This window comes from Cibotium barometz, chromosome 10 (genome assembly GCF_041138505.1).
Source record: "Cibotium barometz isolate CiBa-2024 chromosome 10, ASM4113850v1, whole genome shotgun sequence".
Taxonomy (NCBI): Eukaryota; Viridiplantae; Streptophyta; class Polypodiopsida; order Cyatheales; family Cibotiaceae; genus Cibotium; species Cibotium barometz.
In genome coordinates, this window is record NC_141055.1 from 9,595,443 (window position 1) to 9,620,237 (window position 24,795).

Here is a 24,795-nt window from a genome sequence, read left to right on the forward strand (position 1 = left end):
GGTTCAAAGTGCAACCGTAAGCTTATGTTTCCAATCATTTTTTGGTTGGATTTAATGGTCTTTGTAAGAATAGAACATAATAAGGCATGGAGAGCCACAAAAAAACTTTTCTAAAGGCACTCAATTACCTCACTGATAAAATGTGATCCTTGATCACCAATTCTAATTAATAACCAAATCTAAAAATGACTTGCTTATACAAGAATTCAGCTGTGGTATGAGCATCAGATTTTCTCAAGGCCCTGGTCTTTGCCCATTTGGTGAAATAGTCAGTAGCCACAATGATGTAAGGTGCTTGGGTTTGTTGTGCTCTCTAGAACTGATTGGTCAATTTACCATTTCTCAAAGGGTTGTGTGACTATGACTAGTGCGAGTAGCATTCTATATTTTTGCTATGGCACAACAAATCATTGACATTCCTCCTTGCATCCTTTGACAAAGTCTACGGCATCACCAAACAATGTTGGTCACCATAATCCTGCTTGGAGAACCTTGCAAGCAATTCCCTTACCTTGCTGGTAGGCGCTTCACCACTACAGAGTTGTGGTCAATCTTCATCAGATTTGACCCCTGGAACTCCTGTACAGTTGTTAGCCTGCTCTGTTTCAGGGCAGCAGCACTGTTTGTGCTATGTTTCTTCATCTACAGGTTGTTTGCAGCAGTCAGTTTGCCGATTGGTTGATCTGAGGCTTTGTGGTACCTTTCACTCTTGCGTTTCCAGATTTTGCCTATCTACTGCCCCTTTTCACCTCTGCGTTTTCAGATTTGCAACCTTGTTTTGCTGTGTTTTTTGGACTGTAGCTATTGGTAGCTCTACCTCTGCGTTTTCAGATTTGCAACCTTGTTTTGCTGTGTTTTTTGGACTGTAGCTATTGGTAGCTCTACCTCCACCTGGGCTTCATCAATTGGACCCAAAGGTACCTTCTCTTCAGCGTTTTTTCCTCATATGAGGTGTGGAAGCTGGTCAGCCCGCATTTTCAGGTTGGCTGCATTTTCTTCTCCAATGGCCACACATCACTTGCAAAGGGGGTCTTGTGTGGATTGTGGCTTTGGTGACAGTTTGGTACCTGAGGAGGACACTGAATCTCTAATTTCAGTCAGCGTTTTGCTGATTTTTTGGAGCATCAACACTTGTGTTTTGTTCCTGGCCTACACAGTTCCCCAGTTTCTTCATGTTCCTTGCCTTTTGTTGGCGGTGGAGTGCTGTTTTTTAATGGACAGCAATGTTTTGGCTGTGTTTTGCTTTCCAAAGGAGTTTTCTACACTCAAAGGAGGCCATCTCCAGCTACTTCACTTGAGGATCAGTTTTTTGGGAGCTATTTTGTATCTGTGAAGACTTTCTTCTCTGACAAGTGTTTAAAGATTTTGGAGGGGAGTAGTTCTTTCTTGACGAGAGTAGTGATCTTTTCAGAGATCCTGAGCAGAGTTTATTTTGTCAGAGCCTATGTTCTTTGCAATGTTTGCAGAGAAAGGAGGGTGTTTTGCCTGTGAGGTGTGATCCTTTCACAGGGATCATTTGTTTGTTGTTGATTCTTGGGATCTAATTCTATGGAAGAGTCTTCTGTTCTCAGTGATGCTTTTGAGGACTTTGTTACCACTGCAGTTTATATTCCTGCTTCCCTTCCTCGTTGTGAGGGGTCTACCTCTGCCTCTGTTTGTGATGCTTCTAAGGATGCCCCTCCCTCTGCTAGTTCTACATTTGGTTTGATGCGGTGTGTAGGGTGGTTGTTTTGGAGGATGGACTTTCAGACCCAGTGGGATGCTTTGGATCTGTGGCTGCTAGCTGTGCTTGGGGCACAGTGGTACTTCTAGAGTTTTTTGGATTTGGATTAGAATACCAGTCTGACGACGTCATTTTCAAAGGGGGATGTGGAGTCCTTTCATCTGGCGATGCCCACCTCCGTGGAGTGTGCTTGTGTACATCATTGGGCAACTCATGGTATGGAGTTTGAGCAGACGGACCCCATCTTTTCTACAGAGTTTTTATATCTTGCAATGCCGAGGATGCTTCTTTTTAGCGTTTGGCAACTCTTGTTACTACAGAGTTTGAGGAGATGGACTCAGAGGGTTCCAGTGAGGATCAACCCGCTTCTCCCAAGATTGATTAGCTACAAGATCTGATCTTGGTTGGTTTTGAGGTTTTATAGACCATCTCCAGGCTGGAAACACGACATTCGACTCCGGGGAGTATTCTTATACTTGGGAGTAGAACCATTATTTGGAGCAGCACGTCGCAGCCTACATGGTTGTTTTCTTCCATAGGAGCGGTGTATTTGGCAGCTTGTTCTGTCGCTTTTGTAGATGAGTTGCTAAGGAGATTGCTTGTGGAGCTCTCCTGGTACCTGTTGCTGCTGCAGTCTTTCATCTTTGATCGAGGACAGCGTCTTTGGTTCACTCAGCATCCAGTGCTGAGAGGGGGTGTTAAACATCATCATCCCCTTACTGCATGCTTCCTTTGTGGTGTCCTATTTAGCCTTTAGGACTGACCATGTTAGCTAGAGGGGTTGGTCACCCATCACATTATATTCCCATTTTTTTTCCATTTTATGGAGTCTTGCATTTTTCCCTAGTCATGAGAGAGCTGGTCGACTGCCCCTACTTTGACATATATATAGCCGGGTCATTCCCTCCTCAGACTTGACTTGGGTACTTGCCTCTTGCATACCTTAGTGCCTTTGCATATTGGCTTGCTGAAATCCCTCACATACGAGGTCTTCTTCCCCTCTTGCTCGGGACTTGTATTCTTGATTGGTGATATTGAGAGCAGGTATACACCTGTGTTTTCTCTCCATCTCTCTCTCACTCTCTCTCCTCTGTTTCCACTCTCCCATCTTCCGTTGTGCATTCTATCACTCTATTACTATAAATAACCATCATGTTATAAATAGCCAGTGCACATGGATGTATTAAAAATAACCTTAGCCACCTGTATTAGTCTGCTTTCTCCTAATAAAACTAGGCTACTGGCTATATATAGCATGTTAGCTATTTATAGTGGTAGTATCACTATATAAGTGATGCCATGGGTTATTATTGTCATAACCTCACTATTGGTCAAAGTTTGACTGCGACTCCAGCCACGCATGTGGAAGAGCATAGATCGCATGCCGAAGGCCTCTATGGGGCAGACTAGCGTGGATCTGTGGGAGTCGGACCTTAGCCCCTGGCTCAGGGGTGGTTTAAAGCATAGATCCTACGGTTGGGAGGTGAGCTAGCATGCACCCCTCTTAGGGGGTTTGTTCCAATCACTTGTGTTTCGTGTTTAAGAGATCCGTGGGGTTGTAACAGCTAGGGACCCTTCCTCACGTGAGAGGACTCTCATCTAATTTGTCATTATAGGCCCCGATTAACACCACCACAACGCACCCAAACCCACCTCCCCCCTGCCCGCCTCTTCCCCTCTTTTACGTCATTGTATCATTACCTCATGAGAGGGTTGTAGTCTGCAGTTGAGCAAACGTCTCCTGAGGAAGAAAAAAAGGTACTAGCTTACAAGTGCCAGCCCTGATAGGTAGGACTTCCTAGGGGATCCAGACCAAGCAAGGTTTAGGTTGTGTTTTAACCATACAATTGGATAGTGGGCTTCAGTGGTATGGGACGCCACAATTTGGGCAGCCCTCAAGCTTAGTGGAGCGCTGATTGGGAGGTGAGCCTGCTGGCCATTTCAATGTGCATTTGCTTTCCAAGATCTATCTGAGAGCTAAATGATTGTTTCAAGGGGACTGTTTTTTGAGGTCACTTGTTGGCAAGAAGTAGCACGGTCCAGCTTTAAAAAATGTGAGTAAACCTTGACTTTTACAGCATGCATAGCTTCATGAGCTAGTTTCATACCTCCTCATCCTTATGCAGTTTTGCATAGCATAAGGGTTTTGTGAACCTACTCAATAGTCAAAAGTAGTTACAAAATGTTGCCGGGCTCTTGCCGAAGTGGCTATCTCACTACGCTGCCTAGGAGGGGGCATGAATTCAAACCCCAACACCTAATATATATCTGTATCTCTCAAGGAAAAAGAAGTGTTTTTGCAACATCGCCAACATTCCAATAAGCAAACAAATTTACATTTCTCACATTACTTTCATGGCTATAGACCTTCAAAATCAAATTACTAAGCAAGCGGCCATCGGTACAGAGTTCAAGATTAGAGACTGGGCAACTTGTACCTTGAGGGGGGATAGTTATATTGCCATAACCTATTGGTGATTTCGCACCATGTCCACCCAAGAACTCTTCATCTTCACTAATAATAGACTCAAACACTAACCTTAATTCTGGTACATAACCCCCATCTTTCACTAATCTTGTTAACCTGTTTAGCTTTGTATTATCAATATTCCAGGAGCTTGTCTCTCCCACCATAAACTCTTGCAACCAGTTATTGACAGGTATCCATGCCACCCCCGGATTCTTCCAAGCAGTGGCACAATTTCTTACCCACTGCACTTTGTGTAAATCCTCCCACTTGTTGGCGTTAGCATATATGTTTGACATCATCATGTAACTTGAAGCACTCGTAGGATCTGCCCGAACTATTTGCTCAAAGCATCGTTTCCCAAGCTCCATGTTGTCATAGACTTTACAGGCAGAGAGCAAAGACGTCCACCCGCAATCGTCTGGTAGGTGTGGCATGGTTTGGAGAAGTTCTTCTGCATCCTCCATGCGCCCGGCCCGGCCAAGAAGATCAACCATGCAGTCAAAATGCTCTATAGTTGGTGTGATTCCATGCTGATCTCTCATTGATACAAAATATTGAAACACTTCCTTCACTTCACATGCATGACTGCAAGCTCCAAGAACACTTGTGTATGTCCTCGCATCTGGTTTCCAGCCTTGCCGTTGCATGTCCTCAAAGCATTGCAAGGCCTGTCCAGAGAGGCCATGCTGGGAATACCCTGCAATTATCGCATTCCATGATACCACATTCCGGTTCAACAATCCATCAAACACTTTCCTTGCCTCATCTAGCCTTGCACATTTACCATACATGTCAATGAGTGTGTTGCAAATTACAAGATTAGATCCATGGTTACTCTTGATGATCTCGTCATGAGTAAACTTGCCCTGATCTATGGCCCCCGTAGCACCACATGCTTTTAAGACGCACAAAAACGTGGCATCATCAGGCACGACATCCTGATGTTGCATTTGGTTATATAGGTCAAGAGCTTGAAGACTTTTTTCATGTTGAAGATAGCCTGCCATCATGGTATTCCATGACACCAAGTCACAACTGAAGTGTTCATTGAACACCTTGCATGCATCATCAAGGCTTCTACACTTTACATACATATCAACCAGGGCACCTTCAACCACACTATCTATATCGATACCACTTTTAATGATCTGCTCATGGATTAGCCTGCCCCGCTCAACATCTCCTATGCTCCCACAAGCCTTCAACAAACATGAGTAAGTGTATTTGTCTCCTTTCAGACCATCCTCTTGCATTTTTGCAAAACAATCAAGAGCGCAAATACCAAGACCAGCTTGAGTGTATCCGGATATCAATACGCTCCATGACACGATATCTGGATCAAGCAATCCATCAAACACTTGACACGCATCCTCCAAATTCCCACATTTTCCATACATATCAACAAAGGCATTTCCAATCATTGGATCTGATTCAAATCCAACGTTCACGATTTGCCTGTGTAGCTCCTTTCCCAACTCTATAGATCCTGTGTCACTACATGTTTTCAGGATCCATGAATAGGTGGATATAGCCGGCATCATGCCTTCCTGCTGCATCTTTTCAAAAAGTTCAAGGGAAGCACAGCCTCGGCCATGCTGGGCATAACCAGCAATCATGACATCCCAAGACACCAAACTTCGATTCTGCAGATTCTCAAACACTCTGCTTGCCTGCTCTAAGCTCCCACATTTGACATAAGTGTCTATTAGAGTGTTTGCAATCTCCACCTCTGAGTCTAATCCAGTTCTAACGATTTGGTCATGGACAAGCTTCCCCAGATTGACTGCCCGTACACTACCGCACGCCTTCAAGATGGACAAAAAAACTACTACGTCTGGCCTCACATCTTCCTGTAGCATTTTCTCAAAGAATTCAAGGGCAAGAAACCCCTCGTCATGGTCAGCATACCCTCCTATCATTGCACTCCATGACACCACATCTCGACATGGCAAGTTGGTGAAAACCTTGTGTGCCTCCCTAAGGCTTCCCCATTTTGCATACATGTCAACTAGACTGCTGGCCACAACCACGTCTGCCTCATGTCCAGTCTTCAATATTTGGTCATGTAAAAGACGGCCTTGAACTACAGCGTTTACACTGCCACATGCTTTCAAAGTACACGAGAATGTGACCCTGTCCAACTTAATGTCTTCCTGTAGCATTTTCTCAAAGAGTTTGAGGACCAAAAGACCATGTCCATGCTGGCCATACCCTGTGATAATGGCACCCCACATGACCACATCTCGGTTTTGAGACTGCTCAAACACTTTCCACGCCTCCTCTAAGCACCCACATTTGGCATACATGTCAACAAGGCTGGTGCCCACAGACACATCTGATTCCAATTGTGTTCTCATGGTCTGATCATGTATCAACCGACCCTGCCCTATATCTTGTAAAGTGGCACATGTTTTAATGGTACAAAGAAAAATTACCTTGTCTGGCTTCAGGCCCGTGTGGTGCATGCTATCGTACAACTGGAGAGCCTTCTCGGGTTCTCCCAGCATGGCATGCGCTGCAATGATTGCATGCCATGTATAGACAGACCGCTTTGCAACCTTGCAGAAGACTGCATTTGCCTCAGGCAGGCTCCCGCATTCAGCAAAGAGGCGAATCAGATGATTAGTTATGATGTTCACCGGGTCAAGCCCATTGCTGATGATGAGAGAATATATTTGCCTGGTTGCTGCCAGATCTGTCTTTCTGAAACATTCTTGCAGAAGTCGAAGAGCAGCATCAGCTGCCAATGGCCACCCTTGCACTGCTTGAAAAGCTTGGTTAACCATCCTAATTTATATATCTTGCTTGAACCTGCCAGTGTCCCCAAAACTCACCATAACTATATATCCTAACATGTTAAAAAATAATACTGCAGCATGCATGTGCACACACACGACCACATCTGCTGCATTGCGTTTCCACCACCACGGCAGGACAAAAGTCTTGATTCACTATGGTGCAACCACCATGGCGGTCTTGAAACTTGGAATAACCAATATACTGGTCAAAAACCAAGTTTTTTGGGTGCCATGGTAATAGGCTACACACACACACACACACACACACACACACACACACACACAATACTGCACATGAAGCTGCATGCATGCATATGAACACATAAACATGTGTATATCCATAACATACATACATACCTGTGTGTGCATGCATCCAAACGCGCTTCAGAGAGAGAGAGAGAGAGAGAGAGAGAGAGAGAGAGAGCAAACCTACCTCTGTCTAGATGTTAATGTATGCATAAAGATTTCACCTGGACGAATTTCCTGCCAAACCTTCATGATCTCCCCTACAATCTGAGAAATAACATGGCATGGACTAGCCATTTAAATCTGCTTTCAGTTGGCATCAAATCACCAAACAATTTATGTATTATGGTAAATTACAGCCACAATTAAATTTCATATATTAAAAGATTCAACCCAGTCATTATTGCATCTTAAACAGGTCATTAGGAGCCTTACTGGCAAGATATGTGATTGGGCAAAAAATGGGATGAAATGAAACTCACTTTGGCACTGCGAGGGATCCCTGAGATACTCCTTCCATAAGCGCTCTGTGCGAGTACTTACTGTCATTACTTGAGCTAACTCGGGGGAAGAAGGCATCTACGCTGCTCCTACGATAATAATTAACTTCTTATTTATACCCACACAAACAATTTTGTAAAATTCATGATTTATGAAAAAACTGTTAAGCGTTACTGCCAAGTTGCTTTTTTTTTAACCCTATGGATAAACACCGTTTTTTTTTTTTTTCGTCGTGGGTGCTTATTAACCTTTTTCGTTGTGGGCATTAATTAATGCCCACGCCTTAGGTGAATGTAAGGAGTCCTCCGCTAGATATATCACACCCATGCCTCCACACAACTCCTTTTTCGCATGCTCCTATCGCAACTCACGGTCTTCCCCTCGGCCACCCCGCTCCCCAACCTCGGCTACTTACCTTGCCCTATTGCTGCGTTCCCCTCCCATCGCCTACTCGCCCCCCTCAACCTCTCCTGCTCGAAGTTACCTGTTGCCCTCCCCTCCCATCGCATGCTTGCCTTGCCTCCTCTCTCCCACCTACTCCTCTCCCCTCCCCACGCCTGCTCGCCTACATGAGCAACGTGTAAGCATGTAAATGCAAAACACACTCTTAGTTTTCTAGAAGCATGTAGAGCCACACGTGGTACTTGCCAAAAAAGGAAGGTTCAATTATATTTCTCACCTTTAGAAATATGAATCGAATAAGGTGCAGAGTCGTGCATGGCAAATCCTGGTTAATTAATAAATATAAAAAGTGAAGACGTTTTGGGTGCATATTTTAGACACCACCATCATTTGCCAAGCTTAAGCAAGTAACTATGTTGTGCCAAATAAAGGACTAAAAATAAGATAGGATAACATTCTCCTCCCAAGAAAGAGACTTCTATTAATTCTATTAAGTAAAGAATCGATACAAATTCATGGCTAGAAGCCAAAAACTCGTCATCAAAGAGTGTAAGATAATGGTAGCCAAGCGGTGATGCCAAGAGAGTCAAGAGAAGAAGATCCCACTCCCTCATGAAGAAAATGTAGTTTGCTTGCCCTAAGCTAGAAGCATGTGTTTACCTTCTCATACCATATACTCTAGGAGCCTGCTTAAGGCCATATAAACCTTTTCTTATCCTGCATACTTTAGACTTGTGTCTCTTCTCAACAAAACCACAAAGCCTTGATATCCAAGAGATGCACATTCCAACCATGATGCTAATGCAATAATACACTTGATCATAGTCATACAAGACATAGGTGCGAAGGTCTCATCATAATCTATGCCCTTCTCCTGAGCATAACCCTTTCCAAAACCCTTTGCAACAAGCCTTGCTTGTAGCAGTCACAACGCTACCATTAGCTTTACGCTTAAGCTTATATGGAGAAACTACACCACTTGGAGCAGAAAACCTTGCTGAGATAGAAGATTACATGGATGAATTCCACACTCTACGGAGCTAAGTGAACTCAACGGATCAGCCAGTTGAGGTGCTTATGGGAGAATGTTTTGTCTAGGGTTTGCGGAAGAAGTTGAAGCTAGTTGTAGCATTTGTTAATCTCACCATCAACGGATTTGATGGGTTAGTGGAAGCTATTTGAAGCTCGGAGTATAGTTTAGGAGAAAACTCGACTTCAAAGATGGGGAAGAAAAAGTGGGAAGTAGATTCCTCAAAGGATGAGCAAGAGGATGACACTTCGGATGATGACTCAGATGTGGAGTCCAATGTAGAATCTAAGCATGGGAACTGGAAAAAGAAAAGCTAGAAGCTAGAGATGGTAGAAAAATGACTAGTGGCAGCATGGGCTAAGCTTCGGGGTGCAAGTGCACGGGGAGCTAGATCTGGACTACGATTGGATCTCTAGTGCACAAAGTGTTTAAATTGAGGTCACACCAAGGAGGAATGTAATCTTACTCCCTATTATGCTATATGTGAGACAACCATGTCATGACAAGCATACCACAGGCTCGTCGTGGTGTGGTGGTAGGTATACGTTTCTAGTTTTATGACTCTAAAGTAGTGTACCTTTCCAGTGTTATGACTGAAAAGTAATCGATCATCTCATAAGATGGAGTGTCCGATGTCGTAGCATCATCAACAAGAACTCAATAAAACACAAGTAGAGGGGGCCACTTCGGCCCAACCTCCAGCAATTAACCTCGTGCAGATTCAGCCATATATGGAAAAGCCTGAGCCTCCCGTAGGCTATAATGGCAGTCACAAGGGTGCAAGGCCCAGTAGGCTAATATAGAGAATCAAGGACAAAGGAAAAACCCCAAAATTGGAGGAGAAGCGGGCGTGTCTAAGACCAAGTCGCCAAGATGGTGCAGAAAGCACAGGGCAAGGTTCAGAATGCTTAGAAATCTCCCCTACCAAGGATAGTGGTAGTAGTAGATAGTCTAGAGGCCATTTGATCATAAAAAGGAATTAGTCCAAAAGAACCAAAAGGATCCAAGGTGCAATGCAGAGCAAGAAAGTGCCACATGCATCAGGATCAAGCAGCATAGGTGCAACCTTGAGCCAGAAAGTTCTGGATGCATCAAGATCAAGCAACATAAGTGCAGTGCAAGGCCAAAAAGTGCTAGAAGAGTGGAGCATTGCTTGGACACATAGTTTTAGAGAAAGGATTAGCAGTGGATCCTTGAAGGTGATCATCATAGTCAGGCTTCAAACAAGCTCTGTGTGTAACATCAAAGAATTGGGTAGGTTTCTTGGGAAAATTAAATGGGACACAAGGTTCTTTCGTTATCTGGCACATGTGGCATATCCGCTGTACATACTCACAAAGAAGAATGCTTATTACATATGGAATGATAAATGTGAGTAGGTATTACGGCATCTCAAAATGATGTTAGTAGCAACACCCATAGTGCAACCTTTGAATTGGGAGAAGTTATTTCATGTTTTTGTGGATGCATTGGATTTTGTAATTGGAAGTACATTAATGTTGTCTACTCTACAAAAAAGATTCACTCCATAATAGAGAGAGATGCCTTGGGCATGATTTATTTAGTTAAGTTTAGACATTATCTTTTGGGCAACCATTTTGTTTTCCATGTTGATCACCAAGCATTAGTTGGTGTGAGCAATCCTAATCTCACCAGTAAGCTAGCAAGATGGATGTTATTATTACAAAAGTTCAATTTTATAATAGAACACAAGCCTAGATGTGAGTATGCAGTTGTAGATTTTCTTCCCCAGATAGAGTCTAGAGAACCACCAGATGGAGTACTAGATCAATTTTTAGATACTGAGTTGTTTGTTCTGGATGTTCCACTAAACACGTGGTATGATGAAGTGATGATGTCCTTGGCAAATGGATAATTTCTAGAGGGAATGACCGGAGATCACCGGAAGAGGCTAGCACTCCCTAGTAGAACTTTTACAGGTGTAGCAGGCTAGATGTACAAAATGGGGGTGGATCAGATTTTAAGCCGATGTGTTCAAGATCATAAGAAAGTTATAGCGATTAAAAAAGCACATCAAGGTGTCAATGGAGGACACTTTTTGAGAGAAATAACAGGCCGAAAGATATTTCAAGTAAGATTATGGTGACCCACAATGTTAAAAGATGCCTAGCAGTTTGCCAAAGCCTGTGACTTCTACGAGCGGTTAGGACAGTTGAATGATCCAGATAGAATGCTGCATATTCTGGTATTGCCGCTCAAAGCACTTCAAAAATAAGGACTAGATTTTATATGACCTTTCAATCACGTGGCTCAAAGAACTGATAATAAATACATTCTAGTGCCTATTAATTACCACAAGGTGGGTTGAAGTCAAAGCTCTCAACGATATCAAGGACACATTAGTAGAGAAAAATTCTCGTATGGGATAATAATGACCAGATTTGGCTGTCCAATTGAACTGGTCAATGATCAATGTGGACATTTCTTGAATGAGGTCATCAAGAGTCTCACAGAGTATCATATGATAATTCATAAGAGTATCATAACATTTCTTGAATGAGGTCATCAAGAGTCTCACAGAGTATCATATGATAATTCATAAGAGTATCATATAGGATGATAATGACCAGATTTGGCTGAACCGGTCAATGATTAAGGTGGACGTTTCTTGAATGAGGTCATTAAGAATCTCGCAAGAAATCTACAGTTTATTATCCACAGGAAAATGGTCAGGCTGAATCCACAAACCAAGTGTTGGAGAAAATCTTGAGGGAGACAGTTAATCAAAATCAAACAGATTGGGATTAGAAGTTATATTCGGCACTAGATAGCTTAGAAAGTGGCAAGTCACACTCCTTTTTCATTAGTGTATGGTATGGAAGCAGTTTTGTCCCCGACAAGATTCATCATTCACAATTTTTGGGTAGTAGTTACTCAAACTTTCTCCAGAGGAATCATTCATGAATCATATGGAGCAATGTTGCTAGCATTGGGGGAGAAGAGACTTCAGGGTAGCTGGAATGCTAATGTCATCCAGAGGCATCGGAATCTCTTTTGTGGACCGAAATACAAAGTTCAATATTTTGATGTGGGTGATCCAAGTTAATGGGTTTAGATTGAAACCCTATTCTTGTAAATTGCTAGAATTGGCACTTGTGTATACCATTTCTCTTGCACACACTTGCATGACATGTGTTTGAATCCACATAGTGGGCATGCATTAGGTAATGTGCAAAGCCTTTGCGTCATTAATATTGCATCGTGGGGTGGCATGCACTCTATTTCTCTCTTAGTTGCCCTATCGCCTTGAGTCGTGTGCTCCTTGAATCCATGACTCATGAAGTGCCTAGATTTTTTTCCTATTATCGTGACCTTTCTCAGGGACAAGGGCACTTTGACAAGTGCTTCCATAAAGTACATTGCCTTCTCACTCTTTGCTTTCCACCTCTCACACAACTCTCACAACTTGAAATCTCTCTTTGATGCCATGGTGGAATTTGAGAAGCTGACATCAATTTTGCATTTTAACACCTGGTTAGAGAAGGTAGGGTTGCTGCAGTTTGCTTCCCTTCCATGAAACCCTCTAACCATCAGTCCAAATATACAGGAATAGGCAAGAAGCGTATGGGCAATCAAGGGAGAGGACCTATTACCGCTAAAAGAACAGGGTGGTAAAGACAACCACCCTAGGATCTCACCTATTCACTATATTGAAGTTGACCATAAGTCCAAATGTACGGGAATAGTGCAAGAAGTGCAGAAGAATAGGGTGGTAAAGGCAACCACACAAGGATCTCACCTATTCATTGTTGAATATGTGACCAAGTTGTTTCATTTACCATCCAAGGAAATCATGAATGTATGGAGTTCTACTTTGGCTCCAAGGAGTCCGGCAAGGTGTACAAACTTAACACTCACAAGAAGCTCAAGATCCAAAAGATACACCGCGCTTTTATAAGAAAGTGAAAAAGTTTCAAGACAAAGATAAAATGCCAAAGAAAGAGCTCTAGAAGTAGAAGTGCAGGCATAGACAGAGACACTCAAGGAATCTGGAGAATTGGAGAGGCAGGAACCGATGAAAACAACTCCAAAGACTCCTGATGTGGCAAGGTAGTTCAAATCCACTAGCTTTTCCAGATAAGGTGGAGGTATTGGATACAATTTTGTTACAGGTTGCCTGTAAATACATTTCAACATGTGTAACAAAAGCAACTAGTGCATTTACATCATTAACAACCCAAAAAGATGCTCTACAGCATGCGCTTAGTTTGTCCAGAGCTGCGCAAACAAAATCCAAAGTAGATCTGGCAAAAATGTTCATGATCCGAAACAAGGTGGTAGCCTTGGAAGCTGAATAAGCAACCTTGATACAAACACTAGAAGCAATCAGAGAGGATGTAGTGGAGTCTAACGTAGGTAAAGCCAGAATGCAAGAAGAAATTCTAGATTTCTAGCAAAAAGTACACAAGTTCAGAGCTAAAATGTCAAAATTTGATGACCTAGCATATGTTTTCCATAATTAACATGAGGCTATGTCTAAGGTTGATCGAGCAAGACTCCAGACCTTGCAAAGCTGAATAGATGCCATAGATTTAGTTAAAGATATGGAGGTCTAAAAGATCACAACCAATGATGTGGATTCTTAGAAAGCTCAAATCAAGCAGCTTATGGAAGATCTATATGTTGGAAATATATAACAATTTAAGCTTCTAGTTAATCCTGAATGTCCACCTAATGCCCTGATGAACAAAAAGGCCAGATGATACATCCAGAGCAGGTGAATCTGAAAGGTCAGGCAACATTTCGGCCACAATTGCAAGAGGCTTTGAAGATGTACCAACAAACACTTTAGGGGCCTAACAATTACAATTGTAGGAGGCTCTAAGATATACCAACAAAGACTTTAGGGGCCCAATCTTCAACGGATGCTGGAAATCAGCATGACAAGGAAAAACAAGTCATTTTTTAGTACGATGAACGGCTTATTCGGGTTTAAAGAGTGTATCATTTGTAATAAATAGGCTAAAGCTTATCATCATAATGCAAAGCAGTTCAAAAATGAAGTAATAGCTTTAACGTTAGTAAATCGAGAGAGAGAAAAATGAAATGTAGAACTTGAAGACCAGCAAGCTCAAGATATTGAGGATTAACAATCTTAAAAAGGAAGCTACTAGATCCAGAGAGTTAAAAGCAACAACTGACAAGGTGGATGAATATGAAGAGAACATCCGGAATCTAGAAGCAAAACATGAAGAATATGCCAATTCAATGGAATAGGAAATAGCCTTAGTTTTATTGTTACTTTTACCTTAGCTTAGGAATAAGATCTCACCATGCATGTTGGATCGGATATAACACTTTGTTTCTCAATCTAGATGGTTATTCATGTGCAAAAAAGTGTTGATTTATAAGCGATGCACAGGAAGAAGGAATACACAAAGCTAGTTATCTTTGTTTCCCAATTCTATGTGGGTATTGTAATGTTCTGTAATCTGTGTGATGATCATCTGAATGTTTATTAATGTTGCAATTATGTTTAATATTAAATCCATAAATATTATGTTGGTTCATCCACCAACATGTAAGCTCCACCATACAAAATAGTCGGAATAATATCAAATCCAAAATGTGATGCACGAGCAACTAAAATAATACTATGTTCTATTCAACATAGGTCTCTCCCATGATACTAACCAATCGGCATGGTAATATGGGTCACTCAGGCATCCCCAAAATAACCATAGAGCTATAACATTCCCTCTTACTTGAATACAACTTACCTTAGTTTACCTTAGTTTACCTTACTTGAATACAATTGACCTTAGTTTACCTTACTTGAATACAATTGACCTTAGTTTACCTTAGTTGAATACAATTGACCTTAGTTTACCTTAGTTGCATGTTTGATTATATGAGCAAATGAAGTCTGGGCAAGAACAAAAAATCCACAAAGTAGATTCTCTAGGATGGTTCTTAAAGGTCAAGAGAGATTTTATGTAAACATTACTTGTGTGTGTGGTGGTGTGCTAATGATTAATAATAGTAGTGTCATGCTTATTGGTCACAACAATAAGTAGTGGTTCTTCATAGACTAGATGTGACTTATTGTTGAAAAAGTTTCAACTATAAGTCACAACAATAAGTGGTGGGTCTTCATAGACTAGACGTGTATGAAGCTTGGGGGGTTCAGTTTAAGTAAACCCTCTATATCACGTGCGTTCAAGGCTTATTTTTAAAATCCCTTATCTATGAATTTTTAATGAATAAAACATACCCTTTTTCTATTCAACCTGTGAATACCCCCTTTCATTACCCTTCTGTATGTAAAAAGAGTGTAAAAAAGGGATTTTAAAAATCCCTTCTGTTGAACCCACATGCTACGCTTACATATTTATTAGTGACACCCCCCCCGCGGGCGAGGTATGAAGTAGTCCACAAAAACGTTTCAACAAATTAATGTGAAAGGAATTGTGTATGTTCCAATGTGATGGTAGATCCAATTGATAAGCAAGGTTATTAATTTTTTGAATAATCTTGAATGGTCCAGACTTTGGTCCCAATCCCACAACTTCTCTACACTCTTGAGTCTCCTTTTCTCAATTTTTAAGAAAACATAATCACCTTCTTTATGATATATCTTTTCTCTTCTTATATGCATATTTAGCATAGTTCTCTTGAGATTGACGTATCGCTTGTCACAACATTCTCACCTTCTTTAAATTATATATCTTTTCTCTTCTTATATACATGTTTAGCATACTTCTCTTGAGATTGACGTATAGCTTGTCATGCTTGTTGGAATATAACATGAGAAGTATGCATGCTTAGCATACTTCTCTTGAGATTGATATATTGCTTGTTAGACTTGTTGGAATATAGCTTAAAAGTATCATACAAAAACATTATTTTATGGGACTTTATAAGAAAGGTCTCTAGTTGGAATGGGTAAAGCCCTCCTAAAAATACCTATAAATAATCTCAAATTGTGCTTTTCCAATAGCTGAGGTGTGTTCTTGTAGGCAAATTGTAGAAGGTGAATAGATTTATCTCAAAATTTTGGTTGAGAAGAAACATAGGCTCTAAGTAAATCAAGAATGTGTTGAGATTCAAGCTCGATGTCAGTATGAGCCAGCTATGCTATGTGCTGGCAGATTAGGTAGGAACATGTGTGAGACATAAATGACCGCGTGTCCAGCTGGTCATAGTGTGTGGACATTAGCTAGGGTTAGTAGAGTGTGGACACAACTCATTGGGTGTTGTGTGGATTATGGATTAGTGCATTATGCTTTGTGTGAGAGTGGACATGGCTTCCCTCTATGGTTAGGGTTTGCAATATACATTAGGGTTTGCTCCTGTGTGTGTGTCTCCTCCCCCTCTACCGTTCTTTCAACATGGTATTAGAGCCTTGTGCTGTTTATTAGGGTTTATGAGTGAGTGAGTGAAGAGGGAGAAGAAGCTGTGAAGAGAAGCCTGTGAAGCTTGCCATTGGAGCTGTGAAGCTTGGAGCACACCAAATACTATCAGATCTGAGAGCTTGGCCTACTGGGTAAGGTCCTCTAAACATCCTTGAGCGGGTTGCAGGTGATACAGGCAAAAGCAAAGCAAAATAGAGCAAATCAAAGCAAAGAAAAATTCTGGTTTTTGAAGCTTTCCATTAAAGCTTGGGAACACTGATGTATGGTGGAAATACGTGTGATTCTGGCAAAAGACATATGTATTTGACAAAGAGGGATGTATTGGCAACACATGTGCAAGCCTTGAACAAAATTTGGAGCAATTTACATGCATTTGATTGAGTGAAATTACTGGTTTTTTGAGCTCTCACAAAACAGAGAAGAGGAAGCCCAAAATTGAAGCATTTGGAGTGAGATTTTGGCTAAAATCCAACCATTGGTGGATTGCACATGTACCTAGGAGTGTTGGGGACTTGAATATCTCATCAAACAACATTATAATCACTCCCAAATTCCCTAATTGCAGGCGGCGCAGCTCAAACAATGAAAACAGGGCAGTTTTCTGGTTTTTTGACTACGAGGAGATCAAATTTCAACTTGGTGCTTGATATATTCCACAATTGCTTTAGCAATTGGATGCTTTATACTTTGGAGAAGAGGGCTATGTGATTTGTTTGGTCAATGATGCTTAATTGAGCTAGGAATGAGCTGATTAAAACAGGCTGTCCACTGGTTGCAGAGAAACAGAGCATTTTTAATTGAGCAATTAATCTTTGGTGTTATACAATTGGACAAATTCCTCTTACATGGAGTTGATGGACACTATTGCTAAGCTGATGAATGCCTGGTTGCTCAATTTGGACAAATATTGAAGGAATTAGAGCAAATTTTCTACTGGTTTTTCCAAAAACAGAGAAAGGGGTTTTCAAAAATTGATATGTACACATGTCAGATGGTGTTGATACTCAACATTGAGGTTGATTAGGTGTCAATGCAAGTTGCCCATACTTGATTGCACCATTAGATTGTGATTTGGAGCCTTGGAAGGCGTGTCAATTCAGGGTATCCCGCACTGAGTGAGTCAGTTCATCTTGGATGATTACAGGTTGATTTTCTACATCAAATTTGGAGTTTGTTGGCTACCTTGGAGTATCTGGAACATTCATTGGAGTGTGGTTGAGCTGAGGAAGGCTCATTTACAGATTTGAAGTGTGCGGAAGGTGTATGCATTGAGCAAACATGTCGGACAATCCAGTTCAGATTGTTGGTGAAAAGCTGGATAGGAAGAACTTCCAGGCATGGAAGTACAGGATAAAGAGTTTCTTGAAAGGAAAAGGATTTTGGAATCTCATTACAGGTGCTGAGCCAGAGCCTGAGCTACCTTGGCAACCTACACAGCAGCAGCTTATTGCTCATAAGCAATGGTCAGAGAGAGCATTCAAAGTGCTGCATTATTTGTCTATATGTATTTCTGATGATATGCTCATACACATTCAGGATGCTGAGAATCCCAAAGATGCATGGGATACTTTGGTCAAGATGTTTGATACAGATACGAGTGCTCGCAAGTCTCAGTTTTGCGACACCAGATCCATAATGTGAAAAGGAATAAAAGGAGCATACATGATTATGTGCAAGAAATCAAGAAGTTTGCAGATGCATTGGCCACAATAAATGCCCCCATGCCTGATGATGATTTGGTGGATATTACTTTGCGTGGTCTTGGCAAGGAATACAAATCCTTTGATACATCTATCTCAGTGAGGAGTACAGGTCTACCCGACTTCGATGAGTTGGTTTCACTCTTGTTGGTTGAGGAAATCAAGCTCAGTGATTCATTTCTGGATGCATCTACTAGCCATGATGATGGCAGAAATCAGGCTTTCTACTCGCAGAGAGGCTTTAGAGGCAGGGGGAGATCTGCATCACGTGGACGTGGTGGTAATGGTCGTGGATGGCAGGACAGGCCTCCACAACAGAATTTTCAGCCTTCATATGATGGTGCTCGAGGTGGTCGTGGATATGCACCTCAGAGAGGCAGAGGTAACCCCCGTGGTAGAGGACGTTGGCAAGGGCAACAAAATTCTATGCAAGATGTGGAATGCCATTACTGTGGCAAATATGGTCATATGGCGAGAGATTGTTTCCGCAAATAGAATGATTTGAGAGGGGGTAGAGCACAGCGTGGTGGTCATTATGGTGGAAATTATGCACAACATGGTGGAAACTATGCATCAAGTAGCAATGATGGCACTGCAAATCATTTGTTTACCATGAAGCATGTTGTGGGTTCTATGACGACAAATACTGAGAATGATGACACATGGTATATGGACTCAGGAGCATCAAACCATATGACATGTCATGGTGAATGGTTTGAGCATATGAAGCCTATGGATGTAAAAGGCTATGTGGAAACAGGTGATGATACCCAGCATGTCATTACACATGTTGGAAGTGTACCATTGGTCATGCACAATGGTCAAACAAAGTCCATGTCTGATGTATTGTACGTGCCTTCTATCACAAAGAGCTTGGCCTCAGTTGGTCAAATGGTGGAACAGGGATTATAGGTTCGTTTCAACGAGCATGGATGCTTCGTTGAAGATTTCAAACATGGATGTAGAGTTATTGCTAAAGGAAAGAAAGAAGGCAGATTGTTTAAGCTGGATGCTGGAATTCCTGAGCTAAAATCAGCCATGTTCTCAAAGAGCAAGAATGTGGTACAAGACATTGATATGTGGCATAAGAGGATTGGACATGTCAATATACAGAGATTAAAGAACATGCAAACAAGAGGCATTGTCAATGGATTGCCTAGGTTCAAATATGATGGACATATGCATGTTTGTGAAGCCTGTCAGTTTGGAAAGCAGGTAAGGTTGAGGTTTCCTAGAGAAGGAAATATGAGTAATAGGCCACTTGAGATAGTACACTGTGATGTATGGGGTCCTGCACAAAACCCATCTATCAAAGGCAGTTTATACTATGTTACATTCATAGATGATTTTAGCAGGATGACATGGATATACTTTCTCAAAGAGAAGAGTGAAGTGTTGAAAAAATTCATGGATTTCAAAGCTTTTGCAGAAAAGCAGTATGGCTGTTGGATTAAATGTCTGAGGACAGATGGAGGTGGTGAATACACCTCAAAAGCTTTTGAGCATTTCTTGAGGAAGCATGGAATAAGAAGACAATTGACTTGCAGGTATACACCTCAGCAGAATGGTGTGGCTGAGAGAAAGAATAGAGTCATATGTGAAGTGGCTAGGGCGATGCTCAATGAAAAGAGCATGCCAGATTACTATTGGGCAGAAGCATGTGCTACTGCAGTGTATACACTGAACAAAACACCTACAGCAGCCATTCATGGAAACACGCAAGAGATGCGGCTTACAGGTTACAGGCCACACATTGGACACCTTAAAGTTTTTGGATGCATAGCTTATGTACATGTGCCTGATGAAAGAAGAAGGAAGTTGGATCCTAAGGCAGAGAAATGTGTATTTGTTGGATATGCACAGGATCGAAAGGCATACAAATGTTATAACCCACAAACTAGACAAGTGGTCATCTCACGAGATGTGGTGTTTGATGAGCTTGCTAGTTGGTACAAAGCAAAAGATGAGGGAGTCATTGAGTCACTTGAGGCTGATGTACATGTGAACTTGCCACCACAAGCAAGTTCTAGTTCTACTACTATGTCTGGGCCAGCAGCAGCAGAGCAGAAGCTGAGAGTAGCAGTGTACGTCCATGGTCAGGACGTTTGAGGCATGAGAGTGTGAGCACTGGGAGTAGTGCTATGGATAAAGGAAAGAAGAAAGTAGAAGGAATTGGAATCACAGGTTATGAGTCATCTAGTTCAGAGAGTTTGGATAAGAGCTTGGCATACCTGTTTTACGTACACCTGGTGCTAGGCAGGATAGATATGTGCCACCACATGCTAGAGTTACAGGTGTACAGAGTGACCCGCATGCATTGCGGAGATCCCAGAGAGTCAGATATCCTGTTGACAAGTTGACATATAGAGATTTTGCTATGCACTATGCATATATGACATCTATGGTGAAGCATGTGGAACCTACATGCTATACAGAGGCTATTGGAGAGCATGTATGGGAGAAAGCAATGGATGTTGAGATGGACGCATTGGTCCATAATGATACATGGGACTTGGTTGCATTACCAAAGGACAAGAATGTTATTGGATGTAAATGGGTTTACAAAGTGAAGTGCAAATCTGATGGTTCTATTGAAAGACATAAAGCAAGATTGGTAGCAAAGGGTTATGCACAGACCCAAGGATTGGATTATGATGAGACGTTTAGTCCAGTGGCTAAGATGGGCACAGTGAGAGCAGTCATTGCTATGGCTGCAGCTAATGGCTGGGAAATGCATCAGATGGATGTCAAGAATGCATTTCTAAATGGAGACTTATAAGAGGAAGTGTACATGGCACAGCCAGAAGGGTATGTACACCCTAGATATCCCACTCATGTATGCAGATTGAAAAAGGCATTGTATGGTCTGAAGCAAGCACCTCGTGCTTGGAGTGATAAGATGAGCAGATATCTTATCTCACTTGGTTTTCAGATTTCTACAGTAGATTCTTCACTCTATGTGAAGAAGACACAGCATGGGATTGTTTTACTCGTCATCTATGTGGATGACTTGATTATCACAGGTGATCATGGTGCAAATGTGATGCATGTCAAGAAAGCTTTGAGTGGGCAATTTGACATGAAAGATCTTGGTGAGTTGAGATACTTCCTTGGAATTGAAGTGGTAAAAGATCATGCAGGTACATGGTTAGTACAGCGCCAATATGCATTGGATATGTTGGCAAAGTATGGCATGACAGGGTGTAAGCCAAGAGTACACCATTGGAGCAAAATGTGAAGTTGCGGGCTGATTATGGCGAGGAATTGGATGATCCTTCTATGTACAGGAAGATGGTTGGTAGTCTCATATACATGACTATCACACGCCCGGATTTGAGTTATGTTGTGGGGCTAGTGAGCCAGTTTATGCAGAGCCCCAAGAAACCACATTTGGATGCAGTGAGACGCATCATGAGATATGTGAAGACCACAGCACATTATGGTTTATTTTATGAGAGTGGTAAAAGCTTGGACATACATGGCTACACAGATGCTGATTGGGCAGGTAGCGCATATGACAGGAGGTCTACTAGTGGATATGCTTTTACACTTGGAAGTGCTGTGGTGAGTTGGAGTAGCAAGAAGCAACCTACAGTTGCTTTATCCAGTACAGAGGCTGAATATAGAGGTGCAGCCATTGCTACTTGTGAGGCTATATGGTTAAAGAGTCTCTTGACAGATTTATGTGAGCCTATTGATGGCAAAGTTGTCATTCATTGTGACAACATGAACAGTATACAGTTGGCAAAGAATCCAGTGTTTCATGCGAGGACCAAACACATAGAGGTCCATTATCACTTTGTCAGAGAAAAGGTGCTGGATGGTACAGTTGATCTTCAGTATGTGAAGACTGATGAGCAGGTGGCAGACATCTTTACGAAGCCACTTAGCAGGGAGAAGTTTGAGTACTTCCGGACTATGTTGGGAGTACATGGGATGAGCTTGAGGGGGAGTGTTGAGAGTCTTGATATCCCAAGCTCATCTACATCTTCATCGACAGTACATCATGAGCTTGAGAGGGGCTGTTGAGATTCAAGCTCGATGTCAGTGTGAGCCAGCTATGCTATGTGCTGGCAGATTAGGTAGGAACATGTGTGAGACATAAATGACCGCGTGTCCAGCTGGTCATAGTGTGTGGACATAAATGACCGCGTGTCCAGTGTTTCATGCGAGGAACAAACACATAGAGTTTCATTATCACTTTGTCAGAGAAAAGGTGCTGGATGGTACAGTTGATCTTCAGTATGTGAAGACTGATGAGCAGGTGGCAGACATCTTTACGAAGCCACTTAGCAGGGAGAAGTTTGAGTACTTCCGAACTATGTTGGGAGTACATGGGATGAGCTTGAGGGGGAGTGTTGAGAGTCTTGATATCCTAAGCTCATCTACATCTTCATTGACAGTACATCATGAGCTTGAGAGGGGCTGTTGAGATTCAAGCTCGATGTCAGTGTGAGCCAGCTATGCTATGTGCTGGCAGATTAGGTAGGAACATGTGTGAGACATAAATGACCGCGTGTCCAGCTGGTCATAGTGTGTGGACATTAGCTAGGGTTAGTAGAGTGTGGACACAACTCATTGGGTGTTGTGTGGATTATGGATTAGTGCATTATGCTTTGTGTGAGAGTGGACATGGCTTCCCTCTATGGTTAGGGTTTGCAATATACATTAGGGTTTGCTCATGTGTGTGTGTCTCCTCCCCCTCTACCGTTCTTTCAACAGAATGGTGCTATTCTGTTACCCATTGGATTTTGGATGAAATGCAGTCGTGAAATCCAATATAGTGCCCGGGCTCTCAAACAATGTCGTGACTACAAAACTTTCTCTATTATTAGATACAATGACCCAAGGTTTCTTGATGAGTAGGTGTGTGGCTTGTTGAGCACCTAAATCATATCATTATGACTTGTTAAAGAAGGAAAGCCTATGATAAAGTCCATCAAGATATGTTCCCATGGTTCATTTTGGTATAGGAAATGGCATAAATGAATCATGTTGCTTACCTTTGTAGCTCTTAATTTTTTGGTAAGCCATGCACTCGGCAAAAAAGGTAGCTACATCCTTTTTTATTTGGTATAGTAAATGGCATCAATAAACCTTATTGCTTACCTTTGTAGCTCTTAATGTGAGTCATGCACTTAACAACAAAGGTAGCTACACTCTTTTTCATTGTAGGCTAGTAAATTCTTAATCCAATACTTATAATGTATAGGATACCCCCTATGTCCCATCATGTTGGTGGCTAGTGCATCTCCAAATCCCCCTATGTCCCATCATGTATGGAGGATACCCCCTATTTCCCACCATGTATGGAGGATAACCCCCTACATCTCATCATGTATAGAGGCTCACCATTGTTTTTGTTCCACCATTATTTGTCTGAAAGACCTCATGATGCACAATATTTTCTGAAAGAAAAGATAACCCTCATGGTATGAATAGGAATTCAATTATTATCATGTAAAACTTGTTCCAAACGTCAAAAACATATGGATCTTGCTTGTATGATTCCTTATCGTCAAGGGTGTACTCACTATGGATGAGATGTGACTAATTCTTGGTCTTCTACTTAGAGCATCAATGACTATGTTTTCTTTACCATGTTGGTATCGAATCATAGGCTAAAAACTCTAAATAAATGATTTCCACTTGATATGCATATCTAAAATCATGGTTGAGAGGGGGTTGAGATAACACTCTATTGATCGGTCTTTATCAAAAAATTGATCCCACAAGATAATGATTTCATTTCCATAGAGTATGTATGTATCACAATATTTAACTCTTTGTCATAAGTACTACTATCATTGCAATTTGTTGGTTTTAGCTTATGACTCTCATAGGCTAAGGGATACACGTCCTACATAAGAATAGTTAACTTGTAACTATGATAAGCTAAGGGATGCTCGTCCTGCATAAGAACTGCTCCAATCCCACAACACTGGCATCAATTACAACTATGCAAAATAGTCTATAAAAGTCAAGTAGTTGTAACACTAGTTCATGAGTAAGGGCTTATTTCAAAGCTTCAAAGGATATATCTTATCTCTTAGTTGAATGAAAATGCTTGGCTTTCTTTAAAAGCTTAGTCAATGGGTGTGCAATATACATAAAATTCTTGACGAAATTCCTCTAGTAGCTACATAAACCCAAAAACAATCGTAACCCATATATATCATGTGGTTTAGGCCAAGTGTAATGATACTCTCAATCAACTTGGATTCCCTCAACTATAACAATGTGGCTTAACTACTCAATCTTGTCTTAGAAGAAACTACTCTTCTCAAGATTGAGATAGAGTTGATTCTCCTTTAAGAGTGGAAGTAGTAGCTCCAGTTGCTTTTCATGTTCTCAGCTCAAATCAAATGATTGGAGGACTTCTACTAAAGATTTGGGCAACCCACAAGCAAACAAGAGTAAGGAGATTATCTACATCAACTCACAACAAGCATCCGAAGCAAACAGGAGCAATCTTTTTAGAATTCAATATAGGTTGAAAATCTCCTAAAAATTATGTTTGTTGATGCCATTGAAGCTATGGGAATGTTT

General features: G+C 41.6%; 1 protein-coding gene across 4 annotated transcripts; it reads right to left on the reverse strand.

Moving 5' to 3' along the window:
* Window positions 1-3,727: 3,727 nt before the first annotated feature.
* Window positions 3,728-7,871, reverse strand: LOC147634537 (pentatricopeptide repeat-containing protein At5g27110-like). 4 transcript variants are annotated; one of them, XM_086803614.1, is made up of 3 exons: window positions 7,720-7,871; window positions 7,462-7,504; window positions 3,728-7,004 (listed from the first exon to the last, which is right to left on the reverse strand). In XM_086803614.1, the coding sequence occupies exon 3, from the start codon at window positions 6,977-6,979 to the stop codon at window positions 4,001-4,003; it is 2,979 nt and encodes a 992-aa protein (XP_086659740.1). In that variant the 5' UTR covers window positions 6,980-7,004; window positions 7,462-7,504; window positions 7,720-7,871; the 3' UTR covers window positions 3,728-4,000. The 4 variants fall into 4 exon arrangements, with proteins under 4 accessions (XP_086659740.1, XP_086659741.1, XP_086659738.1 ...); XM_086803615.1 differs by having other exon boundaries at window positions 7,425-7,504; XM_086803612.1 differs by having other exon boundaries at window positions 7,462-7,539.
* Window positions 7,872-24,795: the final 16,924 nt, after the last annotated feature.

Bases quoted from the DNA above. Each gene is read 5' to 3' on its own strand.
- LOC147634537 (XM_086803614.1), bottom strand. From the start codon at position 6,979: ATGGTTAACCAAGCTTTTCAAGCAGTGCAAGGGTGGCCATTGGCAGCT.